Source organism: Gasterosteus aculeatus, chromosome 12, assembly GCF_964276395.1.
Source record: "Gasterosteus aculeatus chromosome 12, fGasAcu3.hap1.1, whole genome shotgun sequence".
Lineage (NCBI taxonomy): Eukaryota > Metazoa > Chordata > Actinopteri > Perciformes > Gasterosteidae > Gasterosteus > Gasterosteus aculeatus.
Genome location: NC_135700.1, coordinates 7368667 through 7395996, shown reverse-complemented (window position 1 = coordinate 7395996; position 27330 = coordinate 7368667). Strand labels below are relative to the sequence as shown.

General features: G+C 46.5%; 4 protein-coding genes across 7 annotated transcripts; 2 read left to right on the top strand and 2 right to left on the bottom strand.

Moving 5' to 3' along the window:
- Positions 1 to 35: 35 nt before the first annotated feature.
- LOC120811487 (uncharacterized) lies at positions 36 to 5596 on the top strand. The gene is made up of 8 exons (XM_040166868.2): positions 36 to 925; positions 1011 to 1184; positions 1383 to 1547; positions 1809 to 2864; positions 3096 to 3248; positions 4118 to 4333; positions 4422 to 4538; positions 4650 to 5596. Exons 1-8 carry the CDS (start codon positions 874 to 876, stop codon positions 4811 to 4813), a joined length of 2097 nt encoding a protein of 698 aa, XP_040022802.2. The 5' UTR covers positions 36 to 873; the 3' UTR covers positions 4814 to 5596.
- Positions 5411 to 18003, bottom strand: LOC120811467 (phosphorylase b kinase regulatory subunit alpha, liver isoform). 3 transcript variants are annotated; one of them, XR_013451497.1, is made up of 31 exons: positions 17237 to 18003; positions 16530 to 16688; positions 15911 to 15958; positions 14915 to 15083; positions 14670 to 14752; positions 14313 to 14393; positions 14098 to 14196; positions 13868 to 14014; positions 13716 to 13769; positions 13468 to 13590; positions 13255 to 13350; positions 13002 to 13109; positions 12811 to 12889; positions 12489 to 12623; positions 12290 to 12399; positions 12060 to 12204; positions 11761 to 11839; positions 11530 to 11681; positions 11264 to 11434; positions 10723 to 10835; positions 10500 to 10636; positions 10227 to 10389; positions 9355 to 9434; positions 9187 to 9265; positions 8984 to 9113; positions 8792 to 8893; positions 8445 to 8563; positions 7979 to 8313; positions 7087 to 7320; positions 6805 to 7005; positions 5411 to 6706 (listed from the first exon to the last, which is right to left on the bottom strand). XR_013451497.1 is itself a non-coding variant. In XM_040166847.2 (31 exons), the coding sequence occupies exons 1-31, from the start codon at positions 17312 to 17314 to the stop codon at positions 6533 to 6535; spliced, it is 3672 nt and encodes a 1223-aa protein (XP_040022781.2). In that variant the 5' UTR covers positions 17315 to 18003; the 3' UTR covers positions 5411 to 6532. The 3 variants fall into 3 exon arrangements, 2 of the variants coding, with proteins under 2 accessions (XP_040022781.2, XP_040022770.2); XM_040166847.2 differs by having other exon boundaries at positions 8290 to 8313; XM_040166836.2 differs by having other exon boundaries at positions 7979 to 8032.
- Positions 18004 to 18266: 263 nt separating this feature from the next.
- On the top strand, positions 18267 to 22664 carry LOC120811534 (AP-1 complex subunit sigma-2). Its single transcript, XM_040166964.2, has 5 exons — positions 18267 to 18458; positions 18867 to 19045; positions 20024 to 20132; positions 20246 to 20383; positions 21019 to 22664. Exons 2-5 carry the CDS (start codon positions 18867 to 18869, stop codon positions 21064 to 21066), a joined length of 474 nt encoding a protein of 157 aa, XP_040022898.1. The 5' UTR covers positions 18267 to 18458; the 3' UTR covers positions 21067 to 22664.
- zrsr2 (zinc finger (CCCH type), RNA-binding motif and serine/arginine rich 2) lies at positions 22557 to 27304 on the bottom strand. 2 transcript variants are annotated; one of them, XM_040166880.2, is made up of 11 exons: positions 26993 to 27304; positions 26555 to 26634; positions 26371 to 26455; positions 26130 to 26238; positions 25777 to 25863; positions 25307 to 25345; positions 24839 to 24969; positions 24482 to 24695; positions 24157 to 24212; positions 23950 to 24059; positions 22557 to 23851 (listed from the first exon to the last, which is right to left on the bottom strand). In XM_040166880.2, exons 1-11 carry the CDS (start codon positions 27031 to 27033, stop codon positions 22881 to 22883), a joined length of 1923 nt encoding a protein of 640 aa, XP_040022814.2. In that variant the 5' UTR covers positions 27034 to 27304; the 3' UTR covers positions 22557 to 22880. The 2 variants fall into 2 exon arrangements, with proteins under 2 accessions (XP_040022814.2, XP_040022823.2); XM_040166889.2 differs by having other exon boundaries at positions 26922 to 27292.
- Positions 27305 to 27330: the final 26 nt, after the last annotated feature.

Genomic DNA, 27330 nt, shown 5'->3' with positions numbered 1-27330 from the left:
CAGCTAACAAGCTAACACAGATTATGGCTCGGAGGTATATATATAAATGTATATACGTATATGTATACATATATGTATACATATACGTATATATATATATATATATATATACATATATGTATATATATATATATGTATGTATATATATATATATATATACATATATGTATATATATGTATGTATATATATATATATATATATATATATATATATATATATATACATATATGTATATACGTATATGTATGTATATACGTATATGTATGTATATACGTATATGTATGTATATACGTATATGTATGTATATACATATACGTATATACATACATATATATATATGTATATATAGAATGATATATTGTATATGTATATATACGTGTGTGTTCCCTTCTTCACTCTGGCATCCTGCCAACTATAATTACCTAAACGTGGAAGGCAATAAAACGGGCCCAGGCATCCGGTCGGTCTGAGTAAATGATGGGTTCAGAGTTTACTGAACAACGTGCAGGGCATACACAATCACGCACACACACGCAAAGGTTCCAAGAGTGTGAGCGGTGTGGGGGCTTATTTTCTCAAGTGAATTTGAACATTTCTCTCCTTCTTCTTGGATTTTGTCCTATTTTTGTCTAACAGCTGATGCCTGGGAGTTTGTGAAAGCAAAAATAACTCCCCTTAAAACAGGTTTAAACAGCCTCCCCCTAATACCTCCTCTCCATCTGTCAGAGTGTTTTGCAGCCTCTTGCCCCTCCTTCCTCCCATATGGCCATCCCGTAGTAATCCCAGGCCACATTTCCCTTCCCCTCAATCTCCAACTTCCCACTTTCACCCTCCAAGTGCTTTCTGCCCTCCCGTCCCAAGTGCCAGTTCAGATGGGGGTCCTGGCGGCGCTGGTCGCTCTGCTCTGCGTGTGGGCCCCTCAAGGTAGTTGGTTTTCATACTTTGTTGTATGAGAGTGATCCAGTGTTTTTAGGCCACCGCTGACATTCACCCTGCAACTGTCCGACAGCGAGCGGAGCCGAGGGGTGCGGCGGTTTCAAACACCTGGAGAACGGCCAGACGTTTTTCCGTTACGGTGGACTGCTGGTGATCTTCCGCTGTCGTCCAGGCTACAAGCTCCATGGATACAAGACCAACAGCTGTGTGTCTGAGCACTGGTCTCGTGACACCCCAGTCTGTGTCGGTGAGGAGCTTTGTTCATGAGCATGTGCTGTTAAGCTTTTTATTTTACCACCGGCGTCTAGAAAATGGTGTCAGCTTCTTGTCTCAAACTTTCCGTTTTGGCTTCGATCGCGGTGCGAGTTGGAGAGTTCAGGGGAGTCTGCTACGAAGCAGCACGGGGTCCATTTAATCATTTTAAATGATCCACCTTCTCCTTCAGGCTCCGGTTGCTCCAACCCGGGCCCGGTCAGCCACGGGACGAGCAGCACGAATGAGGACGGCTCCTGGGTGGTTTTCAGCTGCAATGCTGGCTTTCATCTGCATGGGCCGTCGATGTTGTACTGCAAGGGCCCTTCCTGGAACAGCACGACGCCTACATGCAAAGGTGAGCATAGAAACAACTCTCGATGTTTCGATGAAATGGGCTTGTTCTCTTTCATGCCAAACGTTAGATGGGCAGTTTGACACCGCCCTCCTTGTGTGTGTTTTAACTATTCTTTTAAATGTGCTTCTTTGTGTCATCTTGATCCTTTCCGCACTGCACTACACGCAAGTAACTAACTATAGTCATGTTCGAAAGCAGCTGTATGAACACACTTTGCTTGCCTCTTTGACCCTTAACGGTTTTCTCTGTTCTCCTTGTCAGAGTCCGACATGATGCGTTCAGTTTTGCGCGTCAATATGCAAGCTCCAAACTCAAGTCAGGCTGCCGTAGTTCTGAAAACCCAACAACAATCCCGTTACGACGCCCTCACGCATACCGCTTCCCAAGGAGAAAACCTCCAATTAGCCTTTTCTCAAACGCCGTCCCAAATGTCCGACAGGGAGAGGATTAAAGTGACCAACCCAAAAGTGCAACAGAATGTTCAGTTTCCCGATTTTAAAGTCAAAGATGGAGTCCGGACCAATCATGTTGAGGCTCAGCTTCAGGCTGCAGAGGAGCCTGCAGGCGGGACGCATGACTCGCAGGCAGGCGAGGAGGCAGAAAAGTTGGACGATGGAGTCGACTCTAAATTACATCCGTCTGCCACAGACTCGTCTGGCTTACTATCATCGCCTGCAACGGATGAATTGACGTCCTCTCCGCTGTCACATTCTGCAGCCCAAACACCAGCTATCACTGCTGTCACCAAGTCTGAGACATTTCCACGCCACCTCACAACATCTCCTGCTCCTGTTCCCGGCAGTCACATCGTGCTGCATTTTGGAGAACCTGTCACGTCCCAGGCCGACGTGATTCCTTCTGAAGTAGCAACGGGCTCTTCACAAACTGCAGATGAGGAGCAACCGGCTGAAACTGGCTTCCACTATCCTCCTCAGGCTGGTCCTTCCTCCACTCCATCGCCTCCTTCCTACCTACCGGCCCCCATTCCGCCCATGTCTGCCTCGACGTCCTCAAGTCCCAGCTCCGCCCAGTCCAATGAGAAGACACATGTGACCACGGGGCCAGGATCTCACCAGGGCCGATCCTACGGCGCCGCCCTCAACTTGCCTCTGCCGTCTCAGAGAGCCGAGTGCAGGCACCCGCCCGCGCCCGCTCACGGGACCTTCTACTCCCATTCTGTGGTTGAACACGGCAGCAGAGAGCTCATGCAGTACATCCAGTATGTCTGTTACCCCGGTTACACGCTGGCTGATGGAGACACACACAGCTACTGCCAGCGGGGAGGCACCTGGAGCGGAATCACTCCGGTGTGTCTGGGTAGGTGTTTTTGTTGTTATTGTAAATATCAGTGGTCCTGTAAGCTACCGACGCACCTGGACTTTTAATGTTTTACTCGCTATGATGTTTTGCACGATAAAAATCGGTAGATTTGGTTTTCTGCAGAACGTCTCCAGGCCTTTCTCCCTCTCTGATTGATGTTCTCACCGAGAGGCTCAGGTAAATTTCTGTTATTCCCTGTGGTGATGCATCCTCACTCTTTGTGTCCAGAGGCAGCACCTTGTTCAGTTGACCACGGAGGATGCTCCCAGCTGTGCTCGCACTCAGAACATCACAACCACAGCGCCAGCCGGGCCCGCGGCCGACCTCGGTGCCACTGCAGGGCTGGATTCACTCTGCAGCCCGACGGGCGAACTTGTCGAGGTGAACATTTAGTTTCTTTCCTTTCTTCTTCCCGAATGCTCCGCTGATCCCCGAGGCGCTTCCTAATAACGACACCGTGCACCGAGGCGTGTTACAGCACAACAGAGAATCTCCTTGTGTTTGATGTTTCACGGCGCTCGGACAAGTGTGCAGGTGAGCTGTGAGATTTATGACTGCGCGGTCAACTTGTTGCACTTTGTATATTGGCTGTTCGCTGACAACCAGTCATTTGAGAGCACAACCAGCTGAATTATAGTTTAGTTTCAGCTGAGAAATTCCACTGCAATGAATTCCTGTCAGTTTAAAATGAGCTCTAATTTCAGTCTGTATTTAAACGATGACTTTTGCATGACTTTTACGTGGTCATGTATGTACATATACACATACTGTGCCAATGCACAGGTCAGGGGACTAATCTCTGTGGGAACAACAATATTGTAGGTTGGATGCACCCTGGCTTTAATTCTTGACCTAACCCTGTAGATTATATTTAGTTCCTTACCAAATACCTGTGTAACCAACCATATTCCCATCATTCTGTTAGTAAATATGAGAATATTTATTGTTTAATGCTATTCTTGCAAATTTAACATAGCTGTTTTGTATAAACATGTTAGCATTGTAATGCTAGTGAAAGCACTGCTGTCCTGTCCAACCTCAGAGGGCCGCAGGTTGACACGTGCAATTAGATTACTTACTATTGGACATTTTACATTTTAGAAAAATTGTCAGCACACAATCTACTTCAAAGGGAAAGAGATGCATTGAGCATTGCCAACACAGTCATATTTTGCAACTGCAACTTTGTCCTTTAGATCCTTCTAGATTTATTTCTAGTAAAATTTGAAAGTATTTTTCTTCTTATGCAGATATCGACGAGTGTGCCGTTAATCGGGGGCTCGGGGCGTGTGCGGAGCGGTGCCTTAACTCCCCGGGATCCTACCAATGTGCCTGCTCGTACGGTTACATCTTAGCCGGAAACGGGCACAGCTGCGTGGCAGAGTGTCCACCCGGGTACAGGAAGCAACCCGCAGCAACAACGCCAGCAAATACAACCGCCCCGGCTCTCCGGGAGGAGTGTGTCGGTAGGAGGCGACGACGACGTAGAAGCGGAGTACGCCCCGATATATTTATTTTTAAGAAAATGCTCAACGTATTTCTGCGTGTCCACAGATATAAATGAGTGCCAGGAGGAAACGTGTGAGGGACAGTGCGTCAACCTCCCAGGCTCCCACCGCTGCATCTGTCCCAGAGGACATGCACTGCACACAGATGGCCGACGCTGCAAAGGTCAGCGGGGTCATGCACGAACTCTGAAAGTTTGTATACATTTACAATGATGACAAAGGTGTGTGTTGTGAACCCCCTCGCTCCATCTCCATTTCTCTCGCCCTCCTCCAGACATTAATGAGTGCAGCCGGAGGAATGGAGGGTGTTCCCACCTGTGTTTGAACCAAAAAGGTGGCTATAAATGTGCCTGCCCGGGCTCCCATCGGCTCTCCCCCTACAGCTGGAGGAAATGTTTACCAAGGACAACAGCGGCCTCTGCTGGCCGGGCAGTGTGAAGATACACTTTAACACAATGTCAAAATGTGTTTACTTATACAATGTCGCTGTGAAAGAAACAACAAATAAACTCTGAAATTGAAGCAAGTTACAGCAGCTTTCCACTGGATAAATGTCCTGTGTGTAAACGTGCTTCTTCCCACCAGCCTGATCTTCTTACTTTTCACTCCGATCACCACAGTGAAAACAGCAGCCCGATCTTGCATTTCTTATTATGAAATTACCTGCACGTTAGATTGTCAGATTCCATCTCTCTCTACCCACCACTTCAAAATGAAAGCCTTAATAGAGTGACCTGGTAAGAAGGAAGCTGTGGGGAAGCTTATTTTTCAAAACAGAAGCCCCAAACTCTGAATGTTAACTTGAAACTAGGCATTCAAATAAATGTGGGTTCTTCAATAGTATTGCAGACATCTGTACGTTCTGTGTTTGCTTGGATTCAAATCCAATATTGCATTGTGTCAGAGTCCACCCCAAAAAGCAACAGCTGGAGCTCCGATTGGCTAACTGCTGTTTCTCAGCAATCAGAGCTCCTCTTGCTGATGGTTAGAGAAAACGATATGTGCCGCCGTTAATAAACAAATGATTTTACCATCGTTAGTCAAATTATTTTAATTATTGCATGAACATGCATAATGTTCATGATTTTCGGGTTAGTAATAAAATACATTAACCGTTTCCTGCTCTTTCTTTCAAAATCAAAGCATTGGGATGAAAGTTATTGAAAACCTTTTTTTCCCCCTTTGTGCTTCTCAGACCTCGAATAAACCCAATTCAACATATTCTGGACCTCTCTTATACTTTATCAACATCTGGCTGCACCACCATTACTCTACCTATACATTATGAACTATACCATTATTGTCATGTACATAAATAACTATATATAATATATATATGAAACATGAACTAGCAGTATTAAAGCAGACTTCAAACCCAACATACCAGTAACATACTTTCTTACACTGTCCACAAATGTACAAACCATCAATATGTTGATGTACGTGCAAAATTTGACTCCAGATCAGTAGCATCGGACATGCAGACAACAGACGGATGGATTGATTTTCATTGATTTCACAGAAGACGAGCCGTACACAAGGACAAAAACCCCTTGGCATTGAGGGTAAACAATGATTATTGTTACAGGTTTATAATGCTACAAGTTATTAGATTTTTTTTTTAAGGTGATAACTTACATATTGAAGGTCATCTCTTACAGTAGAACAATAAATTATTATATTACAAAATAAAATACTAAAAAGGGAACAGGGAAACAGTAAATAAAAATGAACGAGTTGAGGGAAATTATTTGCGTTAATAAACTACAGGAAATGATTACTGCAATAACTCCAGAGATAGAATTATGCCCATAAACTCATTTAATGGTTTACCTATTTTCTCACATACACCCAGAGCACAGAGATGTGCTAATTTGCAAATATTTAATTCACATATATAGTGCCTGTTTTTAAATCCTGTAAACACACATTTGAGCTGCATGTTTAAGAAATAAATAAAAAAGAATATACATTTTTGAAAAATGAAATCAGCTGCCGATGCCAGGATGTTACATCAGCGTATGAGAGCTACAGAGTTTATAAATACTCACAAGAACCACATGAATGGCACGAGCTGACAATGAAAAGCTTTGCAGCCTTTGGCCGGATGACTCCTCTCCGATGACACGCGTCTCTTCACGTGCTCAGTCTGCGTCTTCATTGCATCAGACAGCTGGAGCTCGGCAGGAAGTCCTGCACGTAAGTGATCGCCGCCTTGGACAGGTAGGTCATGGTGCCGAAGCTGCCACTGGGGGCACTGTCGTAGAAAAAGTTGCAGATCCCGGTCGCTGGGTCCTTCTCGAGGAAATAATCACTGGCACTGTGGGATTTCTGGGTAAGCAGAGGACGAACAGAGTTAACCCCGGTCAACACACATGAACAGCCCTTTCAGACTGAAATGTGGCCCTCGCCATCAGCTATCTCTGTACCTGGTCACTGAGGAAGAGGTCATTGGCCAGATGCAGGATGCGGTCCACGTGTATAATGCCACCAATGCTGTCCACGTCCACGTCAGCTAACAGGCCCAGAACCATCACGGTCTCCACCAGCAGCTGCCGGTACTCTGGTTGAGGGACGTGGTTCAGGACAGACTCAACCTGCACTGCAAACTTGATCTCTCCCTCTGTCATCTACAGAGAAAACACAGCGTTAAATACACGTACACACATGCAAGGAAGTCCTGAATCCAGCTTTAGTCTGGGAGACGCTACTTCTCTCGTGGTAGATGAGGGCAACACGTAGCCATCGATGGACAGGCCGTGACACTTCTGCAGGATCTTCCAGACCTTCTGGTAGAAACCCACTGGTGCTCTGTTGATGGCTCCATCCAGCCTGCGTCTCCTCAGCCACTGGCCTTGCCTGTCCTCCCAGTGCAGCTGTCCATCCCCTAGACTGTGGCCCACTGGGGACAGGATGCCGCTGGGGGTGGAGGGGCTGCTGCAGCGCTGTGGAGAGAGAATAGAACTTCAGTGATTTAAACCTTATTTGCACTGGTTTTACACACGTTCCTTTTCATACAGCATTGCACTTGTCAGTAGTACCGCACTTTAACCGCAGGGTTAACACGCACGTTTTTTAACAATTGTTGATGGCATCTAGCTGCTGATTCTATGGATTGAGTTCACTGAACCATTGTGGACAGATATATTTGATCCAATGTCATGCCGCTCACTCTGCAGTGAATCAGCCGAGATCCCCTTAAGAGAATGATTACTATTTATTAGTTTGAAATCATTCCTCCCTCCTCCACCATCATTTCTTCTTTATATTTTCTTTATATTTTCTTCTTTATATTTTCTTTCAAAGAAATAACTTACTGGCAAGCAAAATAGCATATGCAGGGGTTTCACACCATAACAAATACATGTAAACAAGGTTGCAATAAACAGTCACACAATGCAATTATTCATGCATATTAATACACTACAGCAAACACGTCAAAGGCCAAGGCTAGTGCTTTTACCAATACTGAATCTAATAAACATGCATGGAGACAGACGCAAAATCTCCTGGCGTCTACTCATAATATGAAAAACAGAACTGCGGCGAACCTACAGAGGACTAACCACGTTAACCGGAAGCGGATGAGGTGAAATGGTTTACCGTGGAGCGAGGAGATGTGACATTGCTACCCAAGGAATGGCCGCCGCTGAAGATCTTCACATGGAAAAAAGATGAGATGGTTGACGTGGTTCTCATACTGCAGACATGACGACGCTGCAGCCACACGCTGACTTGACACAACTTAACTTGTGCAACTAGTGAGAAAGATGACTTAACTAATGATCACAAGAGCGACCGTTTCATAAATGATGCCGCTCCGTGCTGTGGCTGACGAAATGGTACGAGCCAGCGGGGTAAATGACGCGAGGCTGACGTTAGAAACATGCTACATGTAATCAAACCCAACCCACACTGAGAGGCCGAGAGTCATCCAGCTGAAACCCAAAGCAACAACAGTTATTTTATAGAGACAGACTGACAGACACAGAAGCAACTGAAGCCCTGGTCACAGTAGATTTAATCCAAGATTATCCTCCCGGTGTTTTGGTTTAATTTGTATTCCCACCTGTTTGATCTCACTCTTCAGCTTGTGTATCCCTGTGCGCTCCGTCTTGGTGGCTCCAGTGTGGCCGAGTTCATGGATGGAGATGGCAGGACTCGTGGCTGTGGACTGGAACGGGCGCACTGATAAAAGGAGACAAAAAATAAAATGGAAAAGTCCCTGGTTCATTGGTCACATACTGAAGCAAAACATTGATTCAACTTAACAAGTGTCTTGCAATCATTTGCAAGCTCTACTTCATTTTGACTCATTCTGACAGCTTTCGTTGCTTCATTCCTCTCTAAACAGAAAGGTGCACCGTGAACGACCCCTCTCGCGTACGTGGTAAAGAGGAAACCAGAGAAACTCACTGCTCCTCTCCACCCCAAACTCTTTTCCACTGAGGATGTGATGCAGCAGGTTTTTCATGCCGAACGGACTCAGGCTCATCAAACTCTCAGACGCCTCTTCCCCTACAGAGACGATACGAGGAACAGATTAGTTTTTTAACCACGCAGGGTTGTTTCTGTCCATGCAGAGGGTTTGGTGCTTGGTTCTCCTACCAGAGCAGTGCAGACTGCGAGCCAGCTCAGTGGCCATCACTTGCATGATGAGTCCTATCCTGAGGCGCAGCATGTCCCCGAACAGAGCGGGCTGGGAGCGCACGTACATGGCTAGATAGACCATGATTTCCTGAAGTGACAAAGACACACAGCTGCAGCGTCAGAGGAAGGTCCTGCGGAAGCCCAAACGTTTATAGAGTTACCTGCGTGAGTACAGCGATGCTGATGTCGTGGCCGCTGGCTTCATAGATGAGAGCGTTCAGCTCCTGCGGAGGGAGCGGACTGAAAAGGAAACAGGGAGGAGGAAGAGATGGTTTATAATGTTTTTTAACAAACCCTCAACGTGAGCGCAAAGCCACACATCCGCTTACACTGTGATGACTCGTTCCCTGGGCTCGGGGGGTAAGCCCACCGTCAGCTGCTTGTGGTGGGAAATCAGATCTGTGCAGGCCTGAGTAGCAGACAAATGCAGGTTTATTTATGTACAATATGAAAATGATCTCAGAATTTACTGATTCTGCAGAGGAGCCTCTTCTTGAACAAGTTATTCAGCAGGCGTGTTCCTCAAGAGTGACTTCATCATGGTAAGTACTGGAGTCCATCTTCATTTTAAAAACCAGATAGAGTTTGCCTATTTTTAAATAAAAGGAGAATAAAAATGATTGATTCTGATCAAATATGTTGTGTCGCTGTTTTGTAATGGCCAATGAATGGTGTGTTTAAACTTTTATTTATTTTCATACATAAAGAGGGACTTTTTTCCCCCCAGAGAACAGTTTGACAGAAAAGCAAATCCTTGAATTAAACATTTGATGTTAATTCACACGGTCGATGTTTGGATGTGGGAGGATTCTATGAAGACGATTTGGTTCTGAACGAATTCGGTCAGTTTGCTGATTTGTCAGATGGGGGGAAAACGAGACAGAAGGAAATACATGTTTCTTTATAGGACTTTTGAAAATCTCTTTCATGTATACCTTTTAATACACCATCATCAGCCAATTTAATTAATTTACAACAGCTCATCGAATGTGAAAAACCTGCTTAGCACCTATGAACACAGCATCTATAAACAAACTTCAGATTGATGAAAAAAGGAGACTAATAAATAAATAAAGCCCCCCATGGTTGCACACTTTAGGCTTATTTGTAGCCAACTATTAGTTGGTGGCAAAACCCTCTTTTCTAACTAAATAGCCGAGCCTCCCGTTGTGACACCAAAGGACTACGACTTCTCACTGACCTCAGCGAGGACCTCCACTCTCTTTCGTAATATTCCGGAGATGTATCGGATTAGTCCCCACTCATTGCAGGATCCGGCTTGAACATACAGCTCCTCCAGTAGGGAACGCACAGTGACACCGCCCTGCCCGGGGCCCGCCAACTCCACCGGCCAATCCGCTCCTCTGGTTATTGAGAACAAATACGGGTCATTACAAGAAGAACACCTTTACCTGTTGGTGTGTCGAAGCTGGAAATGAGCGGCGCGTCGGCGCAGCCGTCTGCGTGTCCGTACTTCATCGCGTAAAGGATGTAGAGTATGTCCGCCTGGTCCTGCAGAGTCGGACACTCTCTCAGCTGCCTCACCAACGCCGCAAAGTCCGTGTTGCCCTGGGGGTCTCGAGGCAGGTGCAAATCTGCGGCGCTGTGGGACTTGCGAGGGATGCCGGCGTTAAGACAAATGTACCGCAGAGCGACGGCGGCGTCACAAAGAGAAAACCAGCTCCTGCCGCTCCTACCTTGTGCTGCTTCGCATTGGGGCCGTGCGGAGGAGGAGGAGGAATGTCAAGCAGGTTGAGGGCTTTGCGGTGTTTGTTCTTGTAATGAGTCACGGGCAGATACATGGAAGACTCTGAAATAAATCAATTGAGACAATTTTGTAGTATTTAAGCCGGTTAACCACCTCAAACAACTTGACTTTTACCTTGTTTCATTCAGAATCAAATTCGGTTAAGAGTTGACCGGAGTGACCCAGTTCGGGAAGAGGTTTCTAATAATCAAATTGTTTCCCTAAAGCTTGTGGCTGCATTGAAATATGGGCTATCAGGATACTTGTCTGTCAATATGTATATTAATCTATTAAAGAGATTATGGATTGCATAAGATTGTTTTCTCTCATCTTTTCTCCATCATTTTTGGCCCAAGCCAGTTTCTGCAAAGCCTGACTAAAGTCGAAACGTTGAACCTCAATCCGACCTCAACGACGGACTGCAGCATTACAGGAAACACTGTTCACCGGTGACACGGACCGGGATGCATGTCTGATTCCTAATAACTCACTGGGAACGTCCAGGCCCTGGACCTGGGCCATGAAAGACAGGATGTCTCTGGTGGTGTGTTCCGCACTGAAGACGTGGTGCTGCCCCCTCTGGATGGGAGGAAGGTGGCACTTGGTGGTGGTGCTACGAAGAAGCTGGGTGAGGTACTGGTCAAACATGTCTTTTGTGCCATCTGGAGGTAAAAACAAAAACAAGGGCAACATACCATTGATTACGAATAGCTCAACGTGGAGGACTTCAGGGAACACACACTTCATCAGCAACTACCTGAGGGCCCACGGATGGTAGATTCCTGATCATAGTCGTCATCTTCCTCCTCATCCTCGAGTAAGCCGTCGTCGTCGTCTTCTTCGTCCAGGAAGCTGAGGTGAGTGTGGAACGAAGTGGTCTGGACACTGGAGAGGTCTGACATCTGCACCCTGCGATAACATCCACGCTGTCACGCGACAGACATTTCAACAGCAGTTTGACGTATCTGTGACACAGATGGAAACAAACCTGGCTCCAGCGAAGTAGCCGTCCTGTAGCTTCCTAAGGGTTGCTAGGATACACGGATCAATGGCATCTCCATCTTCAACTGGACATAAAAAGTAAACGTGGCTGTGTGAAGTGAAGTAAATTGCGAGATGGATTGAACCTTTTCGGCCAGATGAACTAACACCCCCACCCTCCAAAACATGTTTTCAAGAAGAATTCTACAAACTGCTCCAATGTAATAAAAAAATTAAAAGATCAAAATTTCGCAAAACATTGGAAATCTGAGAGACGCGTTTGTTTGGGGTTAAGAGCCTTATTACCCAGCATGCTATGGGTGATGGGGAAAGCTAGAGTGGGCCGTCCTGTCATCCTCCAGCAAGAGGAGAGGTAGGCCAGCTCCGTGCGTAACATCTCCACGATCATCTGGTTGTCCAGTGCCAGGTAGAAATGGTGCTGATCCAGAAACTGGAGCACATCGAAGAGGGGAAACCAGATATGAATCCTTCATATTCATCACTTTGATGGCTGTGATCCCCGGCTGTAGTTTTACCTGGGGGGTGAATATATAAGAGCGATTTCTGATCTCGTAGAATTTGGATGTTCCCAGAACTCCAATGTGTCTGTAGGGCCTCCCGCTCAAACTCAGCTTCTTGCAGTTCCCTGCAGCAAAGACACAACCGTGCTTTCATTATGGCACAAACAGGCGTCTGCACGCTGAGAAGAAGGTTGTGCTCGTTGTGCTCGTTTACCCAGTTTGACATAGACGTGGCTCAGGATGCGAGCAGGCATGACTCTGATGGGCAGAACCTCTGACATGGTCTGGACCACGACCCCGTGATCACGCAGCAGCTCCTTGATCCCCTCTGACTCCGCTAGAACACAGACTGACACACACGTATGAAAAGAAAAACATTAGAACCTGCTTTTAAGAAGGGAATACGTATATAAAATGATACCGACATGAGTACAACACATAACGTGTGAGTCTTCATTCTTCTTTGCCCAATGAACACACAACGGAGGGACTTAGTGGACTGACATTTTTCTCGGGCTAATTACTCGATCACTGACCTTGGACCACAACATCTGGCTTGAAGTTTGTAGAGAATCTCCTGTTGAGGGGATCTATCTCTCCTGGTGCTAAAAAACCCTGCAAACATAAAGACACAAGTTACACAGACGATTAAATCTGCATTTTCCAGACAGCTGCAAAGTGTTTGAAGCCAACGTGAGCCGAGGTGTTGAAGTGGCCCAGCGAATACCTCGGCCAGTAGGCAGCCCAGGATGTAGAGCGACTGCCCCCACATGTGAGGCAGCTGCCCCATTGCCACCCTGTCCACCGAGTGAGGGTTGCTGTACTCCTCCTCCACCTGTCAGGACAGAACAAAAAAACTAAATATGAAATAGACCCAAAGAAAAGATGATTAGACAAAGTTGATGTTGGATCTAATGATGGTGCAAACAGGCTGTCAATGCAGGTGCATCTGCCATACTCGTCCTGCGGAAGTGGGATACCTTGTCATGAGGCACAGCATAAATTTCAGGCATCAGTTTGATGCCGTTCTTCCCTCTGATCAAGATGCCTTCCAGGGCCTCGCGGTACTCCTGCACCTGTTCAGGGGCCACGGTCATTTGTTTACTGTTACATCTGCAGCAGAACTTATTCAAAGTGACTCTACGACTGTGTGAATACAGTACAAATAGGGAAAGTGGGTTTAGCTAGATTACCTGCACTTGATCTCCAGCAAAGACACCGTCCAGGATGAGATAAGTCCAGAACACGGGCCACTCGCACTCGATGTTCTCAAACAGCTTGAGCTCTGCGGGATCGTAGTGCAGCCGAGAAGGGTCCTTGAGAGGAAACAGAAAGGGAACCTTCATGCTCAAAATGCACATATGTAGATACAATGAGTCTGCTCAGCTGCATGACTTCTACAGCAGTTAAATACATTATGCACCCCAGCAATAAATCCTACCTCTTTAGGACAAAGATATCCATCCCGGATGAAGCGGCAGCAGCCATAGCGACCCTGAAATGAAACCAAAGAGTGGAAATGTCCCCACGCAAACTGACTTGCATGTACCAGGGGAAAGGAGCGTTTCTGTGTAGAGTGTGTCGTGTCTGTACCTGCAGTCTGCTTATGATCTCCGACTTAGTTATGGCCACCAGGTCGGCATCCTCGACAGCAAAGGCGGGGTAGGAAATGACGGACAGGAGGCCGGCGTCCATCTCCTTCGACGTGGAAGCTCTCGGCAGCATGGAGCACAGGATGGACTGAGGGGAAGCACATGTGACATGCTCAGTGGGACGAACAGGAGCAGAGACGATGGGGGGCAGAGAGGCGGAGCCAACGTTACCTGACAATGTTCCACTTCATCGGGCAAAACGTGGATGACTGACTTCGGCCCCCCGTGGGCACCAAAAAGATCCAGCTCGTCTATGGCCTCCAGGGCTGCCTGCAAATCCCCACGCGCATAAACAAACACACATTTCACGCACCACCGTCCTCCTGTGGTCTTTGTGTGTGTACAGTACATCAGAAATGCTGACGCACAATAACCTTTGTGATTACCTTGGCGATTCCTACTGAGCTGCCATTGAGCTCGGGAATGCCCTGGTTGGTCTTGTCCCCTCGCTCCCACATCCCGTAATCCTACAGTGGGGATGAACATAATCACATCACTAATTCTAAATCACAGTCTATGCAGCACAACCAAACCAAACTGCGCACCTACACTACCCAGAAATCAACAACGCAGATTCAGGTGTGTTACGCTTGTAGTATAGTGACATCACTCAAAAGGGATTTATTCTGGAGGAACTTTTCAAATGTGTGCTCTGATAAGTCTCTCTTTACAGCCCACTGCGCGTCAGCATCTACTCCTCGCTGTCGGCCGAACCCACGAAACCCTCTGAAAACGTTACTCACCGCCACCTTGTAGGCAGCCTCTATGTAGAACACCAGGTTTTGGATAAAAGCCACTTCGTCCAGGTTTGAGATGATGCAAAGACCTGCGTGATAAGGTTACACAATCAGCGAGAACCTCATAGTTACGTCCCGACACCTGCAGCGCTGTAGCTGGAAGGGAGCCTGTCCGAGCAGGGAGGGAGCGCAAGAGTCAGACATTGTTCAAAGACCCTTAATGCCCTTTAACGGGCGATGGGAAACTGTACCTGATGCCGTCATCTGTGCAAGCGTCAGCAGGTACATAGAGGTGGCATCCACCTGGAGATGGCCCCACTGGTCGTCCCCGACGACCGTGGCACAGGTGGGAGTATGGTACTTGGCATGCAAGCAGTCCGTCGTACTCTGGGTGTGTTTGAACTTCTCCACCTTGGCCACCTGAAGACAAATGAACATAGAATATTCGAAAACACAGACAAATATCTGTGGTGTTAGTCTCGACCAGAAGATACTTAAAAGGGAAATTAGCATAAAAAGGTTAAGACTCCTGAATGGGGGTATTTTTCTGGTTGTTTAGTCATTGGAGAGTGGGGAAGAAAATAAGTGAAGAGCGATGAGGGATGACGTCGAAACAAAGGTGCACAAAAGACATACTTCTGCTTCGAAAATTAAAATCTTATAATAAAATAATATATAATAAATAATTAACAGTTAGATTTATATTTTTTAAAAGCGTGTAATGCGTTCAGTAGAATCCCACTGCACAGCGCCATTTCCTGGTATTGATGCGGGACAGAAAGCCCACGTGAAAAAGACTCCGTCCTGTTTACATCATAACAACATTATAGAGGCTTCCGACTAGTCTGCTGTTTGCCAATCAGTCATTTATTAGGCTGATTGGTGACTATCACTGCTACAGAGGATGAATCCTTTTTGTTTTATCGTTAAAACAAAAAGGATTCTACTCTTCATTCCAATAATGCAAAATGAGAGCAAAGAATGACACAGAATGGGACTGAACATTGTTACTAATCCGTTTGTCTATCTTTCTGACTAACTGCCGATGTCAGCGCAGTCGGTTGTGCAGATAGCAGATTGCAGACTGTGGTCAGAAGGCTGCCGAGGCTGTTTACATAAAACAGCCTGTATAAATAGCACAGTGTTCCAGATAACGTGTGCTTCCTAAGAACCCGATCACATGTTCACCCTTATCAGACTTTCTACCACGAGGGGAGGATTCACATGTGCATGGAGCTGCGTGTTACCTGTCTCATCATGCACTGAAGAAGTCCCTGCATCAGTTTCACCACACTCTGCAGACAGACACACAGACAGCATCCGTGAGCAACGAAAAACCCGTCAACACATCCAAACAATCCCACACTGGTTTGTGTTTTCAGTGGAAAGGAAAGGAGACGTCACAAATGCCTGAGCTGATTCTAATCACTCAGTTCATTTTGGGTGAAAACTTTGTGCAAGCTCAGCGGTCGCATCCCCGCCAAATGCACTTCAGTGGGAATGTCAGTGAAGGAATGCTTTACCGCCTAAAAGATTATTCTTTTCCATTACGGAGGAATCGAGCATTGAACAAAATCTATTTAGTGCTCATCATTAAATCTACAAAATAACTAATAAGACCTGAAATAATTGTTTCCGAGATCACTTACTTCACTGACTTAATTATTTTACTACGTTAGAGCTCTAACAACTAAATCCACATTACACAACAGTTCAGAGTTTGCAACGGCAGTTTGAGAACAACACATCTTGTTTTAGATTAATACAATGTGGAAACTAATCAGATGTGATGCTGCTGTGAAACATTTAAGCCGCGGTGGCAGTCGGGGGCCCGTTGGCCCCCGGTTCACTCCGTCACCAACACACCTGCTCCAGCTCGTAGGCCTTGGCCTTGTCTTCGTCGCGATCAGCGTTCTTGCGGTACGCCATGCCGAGCGCCCACACGGCCAGGACGCTGTACACATTATCCCTCACCCAGGCGTCCTTCTTCTGGGCGCTGGCAGGGAGAAGGCCTGTCACGGGGTTCTGAAGCACACACACACACACACACACACACACACTGATGGTTTGCACAGGGTAAGGAGGACAAGCAGCAAGACTTCAGAGAAGCAGATGCTTTCCCAACAAAACTGCTAAAGTACGATTGGCAAATCATTTTTACACGTCAATCAATCACTTCATCTGTGATGAAATAAATGCCTCAAATGCTAGCGTTGAACATTAATGAAATACAAAGCAGGAAATACAGCATCCTCAAAGTATCACTTCTCTATCACTCCAGAGGCTGAACTTTGCTCACGCCTTGTTTATTTTTGTCCCCGTCAATCTCGTTTGAACCTCGGCACACACAAGCTGCAAACACCTGCATGCCTGACATATTTCCCCAGGCGATAGCAGAGGGCTCGTGCACTTCCTTCTACCAACGACATTACAGATCCATTACCAAGTGGGCCGAGTTGCGTAACAAGTGATTTCTAACCTCTACATTGGATGCAAACATGTGTACATTCATGTAACGCAGAACAAACAAAAACAACAACATGTCCTACTCTCCTCCTCCCCCCGGGACTCACCTGGTGACACAGGATCGTCTCTTGGACCAGCCGGGCGTAGCCGTCCAGCCTCACTCCCGAGTTACTGCGGCTCCGCATCCTCACCGCGCACACGACCAAGTTACGAGCGAGCGAGCGACTCCGGCACCAACGGTGACAACATGCGACGCGCAGCCGCGGAGGAAACTCGCCGCCCGGCAGTCAGTGACCCATCGGGTCGGATGGTCTCCTCCCCCCCGCTGCGCTGAACCTGCTGCTCGGCTACAGCTCGCTAGCCGCTAACGTTGACTTAGTAGCATCCGGCTGCCTGACGCGACGCGAACATGACGAGCGTGTGAGGAGGAACTCACGCGCACACGCACACGGCCCGGGGTCAGTCGGGGGTCAGTCGGGGGACTCCGGGGGACACTTGACGGGCCGCGCACCTGCAGAGTGCGTGCGCGAGCAGCTTCGCTGTGTAGCCGCTCAGGAGAGCAGCGGAAGGTACATGATGTTCTTGTTGTGCGGGTCTCTGGCGACAGGGGGCGCCACGTGAACTCCTCTTTCTTTCTGCTCCGGTGTCACAAAAACAGGCCGGGACTTTTCCAAAGAAACCCCCATTTCTACAGGAAAGCAAATGGGGAAGGGACAAACCTCAACAATCTACTTAAAATAAATATACTTATTTTAGGACGGCATTTTTATGTGTGTTATTTGAAGAAAAAAACTGGCATTTGTTTGTATGACCCGTTTGTACTAACTACTATTTTTAAGTTACCTGTAATGCATTTCAATGTAGTAGCTTGCTGTGACCCATTCAATCTATTTGACATTATGTCAAATTTTATTTTACGCTAAAGTGTGATCTTCCTTGTTTAATATATGTACATGCAAAGTATCCATCTGGTGAGTAATTTTGGTAAATGTAGTATATAGCAACTTTAATTTCAGATTCACTGAGACATTTTCATGTATTTACCGAAGAGAGGTTAGTATAACGGGGATGCGGGGAAGCCGTGGCCGAATAGCGTCACGACTAACGGGATATTTGAACCAATCAAATCCCACCACTGCGCCTCTTTCCACCAATCACAGCGCGGCCGACTTCATCCTTGTCTCACCAGCAACGACCAGCCGCTAGCTAGTTTAGCATCAGTGCGGATGAGAAGCTAAGCTACGGAGACATCGGTCTACTGCCCTCTCTCTGGTTATGCGTTTATCCTGAACTCACATTAGTTAACGGTCGTCCAAGTCCCGGTGGAAGGTGAGAAGAACTCCTCGCTAACGTCACTAACTGCAGCTAGCAGGGCGTCGCGGGAGCGCGAGTGACACTTAACGGGTTAACGCCGTTAATGTGTGGCCGTTTAGCGCGGTTAGCACTGCTAACGAGAGCTAATGGAAGTTTGGGGCGAAGCATCCTGGACCTAAAATAGAGCAAATAGAAAAAAAACGCCTGAGCAGACTAGTGTGTCGCATCATCGGCCGCAACGACGAGTATATTTCCTGTTGCCAATTCATTCTTCTGTTGACGTCAGAGCCGCTGGTGTAACTTTTGTCGTTTCGTAAAAAACCCAATAACAACGTGTGTGTCGCTGATCTCGTACCAGCGACCGAGGCGTTGTCTCAATCATCTCAACCACGGTAAACTGTTGAGTTGAACTTCCTCCCTCAGATGCAGTTCATGCTGCTGTTCAGCCGGCAGGGAAAGCTGCGCTTACAGAAGTGGTACGTGCCCCTCTCCGACAAGGAGAGGAAGAAGATCTCCAGAGACCTGGTGCAGACCATCCTGGCCAGGAAGCCCAAGATGTGCAGCTTCTTGGAGTGGAGGGACCTCAAGATTGTGTACAAGAGGTAAGTGAGTAAGAAGCTTTTTTATTTTTTATTTTGACTGTAGGTGAAATATACCAAACACATGGAGGGGCAGAGATTGTCTCAATGTGGCTGCCACGGCAAACCTTGAATCTCCCTGGTGGTTTTCAGGGTTGTGGATCTCCCTTCTGGACCGCAGCAGGTTCCATTTAGAGGAAATCAGCTCAAACCAAATCGATCTTGAAAGCCGAGCGGTTGCTCATCATGAGATGTCGCAGCTGCCTTTTAACGCGATGAACCAACGTTCTCACTCCGGCTCCAGTTACTACCGTTTGCCAGAGCTTTCGTTTGCACCTCATGATGCCCAGTGGTTTAGTTGTTAAAATAATGCTCTTCAGGGACATGAGAACAGGTGGTGGTCTATGGGGGGGGGGCACAGATAGGATTTCTCTGCTGATTGATGAAATCACTTCATCACTTTCCAGTAATGATTAAAATTACTGGGAAGAAAGATTGCAGGTGGGCCGTTGAATTATTTTGTCTTATGTCAAAGGGTTGTCTTAGCAACAGCATGTGCTCATTTCGGGGTTGGCAGCATCAGCGGTGTGTGTTGTTAATGAAAACCAATGTTTCTGAGACGATTTTGTCAAGCACTGAGATTTGGCAATTAGATCTCACCTTCTGGGGTGTGATGATGAAAGCGACGCTCCCGCTCTAACAACAACAACTGCCAAAGAATGGAGGACTGATTCAAACACCGAAGGAGTGTGTGTTTGGTCCTCAAAGCATGACAGCAGAGTGTTATGTGAAATTATAATGGGATATTTAATTTTGCATTTATATCTTTGATTTTGAGGTGTCCTGTATGGCGCAGCACCAACAACGCTTCAATTCAGATTGTCTTTAATATTTTGTCTGCGTAAACGAGCACACATACATGTACACGCAAGTCTGGACGGTGGTTGCAGCTACATCATCACCAACTGAATTAAACACCGCGTGTCTTACTTTGCGTCGTAGATACGCCAGCCTCTATTTCTGCTGCGCGGTGGAGGATCAGGACAATGAGCTGATCACCCTGGAGATCATCCACAGATACGTGGAGCTGCTGGACAAATATTTTGGCAGTGTGAGTCTCTCGAGCACCACGTGTAACATGCCGATGGTCAATGCCGTGAGAATCCACAGTCAGGCGACCATCTCCTCTGATATGCTGCTGTTTGTGCTGCTGTAACCCCGCAGGTCTGTGAGTTGGACATCATCTTCAACTTTGAGAAGGCCTACTTCATCCTGGACGAGTTCCTGCTGGGCGGGGAGGCCCAGGAGACGTCCAAGAAGAACGTGCTGAAGGCCATCGAGCAGGCCGACCTGCTGCAGGAGGTACGGCCGCATCTCTGTCGGCGAATAGTTGAACCAACGAGGTGGACCAGCTTGCCGTCTGGCGACCAGTAAACTGTCAATTAATCTGCCGCGGTCACAAAAATGTCTGACAAAAGAGTTCCGGCGGGGGTGTCTTTCGAAACGGCTTGTGTGGTCATGTGACGCTAAATAATCACTTTGCTGTCATTTAAGACAAAGAAAATCAGCAAATCCTCGACATCTGAGGGGAACTAGTGAGCTTATGACTTCTCCGCTTGAAAAGATGACTTAGACTACATTTTCTGTCAATCAGGTAACCGCTGTTATCAGAAGGCTCAGAGGCTGCTGCGCCCGATTCATACCTCTCACTCCCTTTTCAGTCAGTGCCGTCCCACGTGCTTGTTTTGCCGTTGTTGCCGTGCTCATTTGCAGTCGGCAGAATGAATCATTTATTTTCAGCGGAGCGTGCAGTGCGGTTGTCACAACATTTAATGCTGACTGTGCAGGCCCGTAAAAGGTTGAACGCTCCTGTCCCACGTTTGGTAACTCAGACGAGTCAATTAGGACTCGGCTGCTCTGCATTGGAATTTTGCCGGAGCACAAAACGTACCACAGCAAAGAACCTCTCTCTCTTCTTTCTTTTCCTCCCCCTGCAGGAGGCCGAGGCACCACGGAGCGTTTTAGAGGAAATTGGGCTGACATAAATCGTCCCGCTGCCGCCTCGCAGTTCTTCCCCCCCCCCGGGCTGCAGATGTGGCATCCCTCCACGCTGCAGATGTGGCAACCCTCCATGCCTTTATCCCGCTCTCCTGTTGTCTCCTGTGTCCCTGTTGTGTGTAGTATAATCACCATCTATGTACTGTATTACTATTGTTGTGAACAATCGTTTTTTTTTATGTGCCAAGCGTGGTTTGAATGTGCCTCCTATGTACAATCTCCATCGCTGTTTTCTGCAGCCCTATTAATGTAACTTCACACCCCGAACTTCTTACAACTCCACGCAGTACAATGTAGCGACGACATGAGATCTGCAGCACCACATTAAGGTCGTCCATGTGTGTGCGTTTGGCTCACAGGGACTTTTTAAGGTGCTGTTGAAGCCACAGATGGTGCTTCTATGTTTAACCCTCACGGCTAAGCGTCCAAATGCATGAAGAAAAGCCCCCCAGCGAGGCTCCTTTAATACCATTCTAAAGGGGTTGGTATAGATCCAGCAAATAACCTTTCTGGACTGTTGGAATTTGGGAAATTAGTTATTAGTTATTTATCATGCAGCCGTAAGAATTTTTTAATCTAGTGTTCGACTCTAGAAATGTAACAAAACCACAGCAAGTGTTATTAAATGACCAGTTTTTGTTGGTTTTTCAAACGGTCATTGTGTACTTGTTCCTTGAAAGACGTCACGCTCCGTGGGGAGTCCGAACGGTAAACACGAGAAGCACCAGCAGGGGGGCGCGGCTGTTTGTGGGACTCACAGCGTGTTTACCATCGCTAGTGTCACACGGGTCCAGTCAACCCTCCACTCGCTCCAATTGATCAATGTCAGCGTATATGTTGTGTAGGTTTGCTTCCCCTCCAGAAATGAACCGTTTTGTTTCCTTTTCCGAACTCAAATGTTTACCTTTTGTTAAAAGTGACCTTTATTTGTGTAACTAGTTTAATGTTTGTTGGAATGTTCTGTGTCGTTCATTTTTCTGTCTAATTGACGTATTCTCCTGACCAAAACATTTAAGATCTTAATGGCTTCTGGAGTTAAACCTTCCTTAGGAAGAGTTTGATCAAAATCAAATAATCTCTATTATATGTGGTGTGATACTTTAGCTTAAACACGACCAAAGAACACGGTTTGACCGTCTCAATGGTGTCTAAAGAACGCCGACATGGCAGAAAAGGGATTTAGAGCTACAAGAAAAACATGCATGTGGGGATTATTTGGCCACAATATACCAGTATTATGTCATTATTCCTATCGATCAGTGGACAGCTCAGCTCCAGTTTCTTTATGGAGTCCGAAGGAAAGCACACAGACCGCACACACCAGGGTCGGTTCTACTCATCATGTGCTTGTTCACTCCTCAGTGTTCAGCTAAACAAGCAAACACGATGAATAGATGCTTATCCAAACTTTATATCTGCATTCTTAAAACCACAAAGTGTTTTTTGTTCAACAGTAATTATGTAACAAGTTCATTGATTTGTGCTAAAGAGATCACTTTTTTTATTAAACACTGCCAACACATTTGACATTTTCTCTTTCTTTCATTTGAAGTTTATTAACAATAAATGTATAAAAAAAGAGAAACCCTGTTCTTTTGTTTTTATATAGCTCTTATTCAGCCACCAGCGATCAAGTATTAAAGACTAAATATTCACATATGTACACACTGACGGGCGCTACCTTACTGCACAGTCACACTGTCCAAAAGGAGAAAAGAACTAATTCACAGATTTTGAAATGTCGTAACCTCAAACACCAACTCGTGACACCTTTTCCAGCCGGCTCGCTACGTTTGTCTTTTCAAGACGGTTCGCTCTCCCCCTCAGCAGTAACCTCACTGCCGACACGCACACACTCCACGTCATTGTTTCCATGAATCTGGTTCTTCTCATCAGTCTGCTGACTGGGACTCGTTTCAGTGAGATGCGCCGACGACTCTTCCTCCTTTTCGGACTCCGCGGACGAGGCCGTCCCTTCAGGCGAACGGCTTTTCTTCTTATGCTTCTTCTTGCTCTTCTTCTTGCTTTTCTTGGATTGTTTGTGGCGCCGCCGCTTGCTGGAATCCTCGTGGACGGGTTTCTCCCTTTTCTCTGGTTTCTTTTCTCTACTTCCCTTCTTCCTTTCTCTGCTTGTGCTTCTCGACCCGTCCCTCGCGTCGGCATCTTTGTCTCTGCCGTCTCTCCCTTCACTTCCGTTCCTGACCTCCCTTTCTTTGTCTCTACTTCTACTCCTCGGCCTGTCTCTACTTCTACTCCTCGGCCTGTCCCTACTTCTACTCCTCGGCCTGTCTCTACTTCTACTCCTCGGCCTGTCCCTACTTCTACTCCTCGGCCTGTCCCTACTTCTACTCCTCGGCCTGTCCCTACTTCTACTCCTCGGCCTGTCCCTACTTCTACTCCTCGGCCTGTCCCTACTTCTACTCCTCGGCTTGTCTCTGCTGCTGCTCGGGCGCCAGTCCTTCGTCCTGTCACTGTGTCTGAATGACCGCTGGGAGGCCCTCCTCTCTCTGCTCCCGCTCCTCCGCCGGTCGCCGCCTCGTCTGCTCTGGGACCTCTCGGAGCGCGGCGGGCTCCTGCTGCCCTGACGCTGCCTCCACGATCGCTCCCCGTGCCGCTCCGACGTCCAGCCGTCCCTGCGGCTCCCCCTGACGCTGCGGTCCGGCGACATGTGCAGGTCCCGGTCGGCCTCCCAGAACTCGTTGCCCGGGTTGCGGAACACGTGCAGGAAGTTGCAGTGCTTCCCTTTGGGACACTTCTGTCTGTCGAACAGCCCTGGGGGAGAGACACGGACCAGATGGAAGACGGACTGAGCCGTACGTCTCTGCTGTGCGAGTGAAAGTGCCACTCAGGAATCCGTACGAGTAACTCACCACATATCGCATTCTTCCAGCGGGTAACGGGACACATCTCACAATGGAGCTGGCGGCCTGCGTACCACCTCCCGTTGAACTTGATGATGGCCTCCTTACACTGCTCCTCCCTGGACAGACACAGAAGACGACGATGACGAAGAGTTCTCCAACCCAGCACAGTTTATTCATTTGGAAAGGTCACGCAGCGGTTGCGTGAAGACTTACGTGTCAAATTGAATGTAAACGTTTCCTCTCAGGTGCGGCTCATAATTGCAGCTAACCTAAGAAGAAAAATGTCAATGAAACATGTCAATGTAAGCATGTATTTGTAGAGAAGTTAATCATGCATTGACACATTATTTATAGAATTTTGTTTTTTAACAATAATTGACTTTCCTGATAAAAGCAAAAATAAATATGACTTTATATTGAATTAATTGAAACTGCATCTTAACTGACTTATTGGAGAATATTAGTTTAGCAAGAGGGATAAGTTCAAATTGCTGACTGCAACTCTGGTAATTCAGTGCATGTCCTACTGTCATCCTACCTTGAATTGCACAACCTTGCCGACACTCTTTAACTCTGGCAGGACGTCATGGTAGAACTCAAGGAAATACTCCTGCAGGTCCTCCTCGCTGTGTTCCAAACAGGCGTCGGCGTCATAATCATCGCGCCGCGACTGCTCCATGCCGTACGTGGTGAACATACCACGGATCATCAGAGTCGGGCTGGATGTGGGGTAAACGTGCTTACGGGAGCATCTGCATTCAAAAAGACAGAAGAGGGAAGAATATATGAGGAAAAACTTCCTTAAAGCGCCTTTGCAAAAATTAAGATCACCATTCAAATAAGATTTTTAGGTATTTAGCGTAAAAAGTCCCAGGAAAGGAGAGAGAAATGGTACCTGTCTCCGAATCGACATGCCCCGGTCTTGAGGAAGAACGGACAGTTGGCTACGTCGCGCTCTGTTCCAAAGTTCTCGCAGTTCTTCGCCACAGGAGCCTCGGGATTCATCCACGGCTGTCCGTTCTCCAGCTGGAAGTGAGAACATGAACAGAAATGTATATTCTGTATCGTTTACCTTGAAACTAGAAGGAGATGTTACGACAATTATACATTTAAATGTACTGTTCCAAAAAAAATTCTAGAACATAAATAAACAATATCCCAGCTTTACAACATGTAAGAAAGCATTTTTGGCCAGGATCTATCTTTATCTATTGCTATAGCCATGATCTCTTTCTGCTGTTCTGCGTGTGACGTTTACCTAAACATTAAAGAAAAATAACTACAACTATATATTAAACTCACACTTTGAACTACATGTTGTACTTCAGTCACACAAATAAGAGAATTCCATATGTGTTTATACCTGATTTTCAGCTTCATCCAACATTTTCTGAACGGCCTCCTACAAATGGTGTAAAGACACGGCTGGTGAAAATGTGTAGCGGTCAACATGCTGCAGCAGATCTGTTACTGGGTGTTAAGATCACACTCAGAGGGAATGGCATTTCCACATTTCTGGAATTCTTAGAAAGCAATGTTGCACACGGTTTTCACACAAAGTAAAAGATACATCCTTGTGAGAGCTGAAGCTGATGTTAGGGTTTCTCTCTTTGTGTGTATCTTAGTTGAGGAGTTGGGACGGTTGCTTGTGCCACTCAGTCAAGGAATTTTTAAAAAGCACCATGTACAAAGCCAAAATACATTTTACAAAAGAAGCAGGGTTACTAAAGGATTATCTGAATCCTCCTTTTTGGATGGATGACTCAAAGACTTCTGATTAAGTAGAAGAGGATATATTTCTTTTTGTGTCTATCCTCCTGGGGCCCGTTTCACCTCTCTGTCTCGCTTTTCCTGCTGCTTCTGCTCTTTTTCCTCCTGTTCCTTCTTCTGCTGGGTCTCCCATTCCTCCTTGATCAATCGCTGGGAACAAAAAAAAAAAAGACATTAAATATAGTATTCTAATTATATATAGAATGACAATCAGACTCACTTGCGGCAATCCATTTGGTAGTTAGTTTAATTAATTTGGCCTGAGATTACATGACTATTTGAGGGTTGAGCTATCGCGGGCAGCTCCATTCATGTCAGTTCTGGTAACTTCCTTAATACATAATTGAATAAATGCAGAATAAATGTGATTTAAAGTTTGCCCTAATGGTACACGGGAATGAGGAATACAACGCTACCTCCTCCTCTTCTTTTCTCTTCCTCGCAGCCTCCTCCCTCTCGGCACGGAGCCGGAACTCTTCCTGGGCGAGCGTCTCTTTGGCCAACCACTGCTCGTGCAGCCGCAGTCTGAGCAAATAACCAAACAGAAGTCAGTCACACACCAACATAAATGATGTATTTTAAAAAGGTAAATAAAGTTTTCTGTGCTGCTTTGTATCATTGGATGTGATTGCAGTGTGGGAGCCAGTATTGACTCACCTTTCCTCCTCATCATCTCCATCCTCATGTATTGCTTCTTCTTCTTCTTCCTCTTCTTCTTCTTCAAGTGCACAGCTTGGTCCATCTTTTAAACCAGTAACAAAGCAGATGTTGTGGTTAATCTGGATAACGGTGCACCAACAACTGTAGAAATATAAATAAAACATAACAGCTATCTTCGTACCACATTCTCTAACTTGGGCGAGAGCCTGGCGCTTCCTTTTCCTTCTCTCTTTCCTCAGAGCAGCCCTGCGCTGCTTTTGACTGGAAACAGGAGGACATTGCGGAACAATAATCACATTAGATGTCTGTCCAGTACACGTTACTGGCATTAACAGCAGTAACAGCAGCGGTGGGGTTGATTTAGCTGTGAAGGGTAATATAATATCGCTATTACTACTAACGGCATAAACTAATGGTAAAAGGGTCTCGGAATGAACACATTGTTAGAACACCTTTCTAAATGTCTGACATCAGGCTTAACAAACGGACGTTAACGTGGTCGGACTGACGTTAATGCATTGACTTTTCAACATTAAATTGCCGCTTACATGGTTCTTTTTGGTGTCATTTTGTTCCACCACCCGAAAGTGTGTAGATGAATGTAAAGAGAGAAACCAACCTCAAAACAGGAGCAGAAATGAGAGGTGTTGGTGCTGCCATCACAGCTAGCAAAAGCTAATCGTAGCTAGTTATTTAGCATGTTAAGCTAACGTTAGACCGCGTTGTTTCCGATCTTTCGCGTAGTTTAAAAATAATATGAGACAACTGTTCACTGGCGGCACGGGTTTTACCCAACGCGGATTTGGGTTATCAAAAAACAGATTTGACTGGGCAATTTATTTTTATTTGTAATGTTTAGCTAGTTAGCTAGCTACATGCCGGGTTGTTTTGCCAACGAGTGGCAGCGGAAGAGTTTGCCGGACCCTAAAGTACTTCCGGTTTAAACGATCCTAATAA

Coding starts and splice junctions, on each gene's coding strand:
- LOC120811467 (XM_040166836.2), bottom strand. CDS start 17,314: ATGCGGAGCCGCAGTAACTCGGGAGTGAGGCTGGACGGCTACGCCCGG. Junction 12,400..12,488: donor CCACGTCTATGTCAAACTGG/GTAAACGAGCAC, acceptor TCTTTGCTGCAG/GGAACTGCAAGAAGCTGAGT. Junction 9,114..9,186: donor GCATCGCTGTACTCACGCAG/GTAACTCTATAA, acceptor TTGTCACTTCAG/GAAATCATGGTCTATCTAGC.
- LOC120811534 (XM_040166964.2), top strand. CDS start 18,867: ATGCAGTTCATGCTGCTGTTCAGCCGGCAGGGAAAGCTGCGCTTACAG. Junction 19,046..20,023: donor CTCAAGATTGTGTACAAGAG/GTAAGTGAGTAA, acceptor TTTGCGTCGTAG/ATACGCCAGCCTCTATTTCT. Junction 20,384..21,018: donor AGGCCGACCTGCTGCAGGAG/GTACGGCCGCAT, acceptor CTCCCCCTGCAG/GAGGCCGAGGCACCACGGAG.
- zrsr2 (XM_040166880.2), bottom strand. CDS start 27,033: ATGGCAGCACCAACACCTCTCATTTCTGCTCCTGTTTTGAG. Junction 26,456..26,554: donor CGCCCAAGTTAGAGAATGTG/GTACGAAGATAG, acceptor CTGGTTTAAAAG/ATGGACCAAGCTGTGCACTT. Junction 24,970..25,306: donor TGGATGAAGCTGAAAATCAG/GTATAAACACAT, acceptor TCTCACTTCCAG/CTGGAGAACGGACAGCCGTG.
- LOC120811487 (XM_040166868.2), top strand. CDS start 874: ATGGGGGTCCTGGCGGCGCTGGTCGCTCTGCTCTGCGTGTGGGCCCCT. Junction 3,249..4,117: donor CGACGGGCGAACTTGTCGAG/GTGAACATTTAG, acceptor CTTCTTATGCAG/ATATCGACGAGTGTGCCGTT. Junction 4,539..4,649: donor AGATGGCCGACGCTGCAAAG/GTCAGCGGGGTC, acceptor GCCCTCCTCCAG/ACATTAATGAGTGCAGCCGG.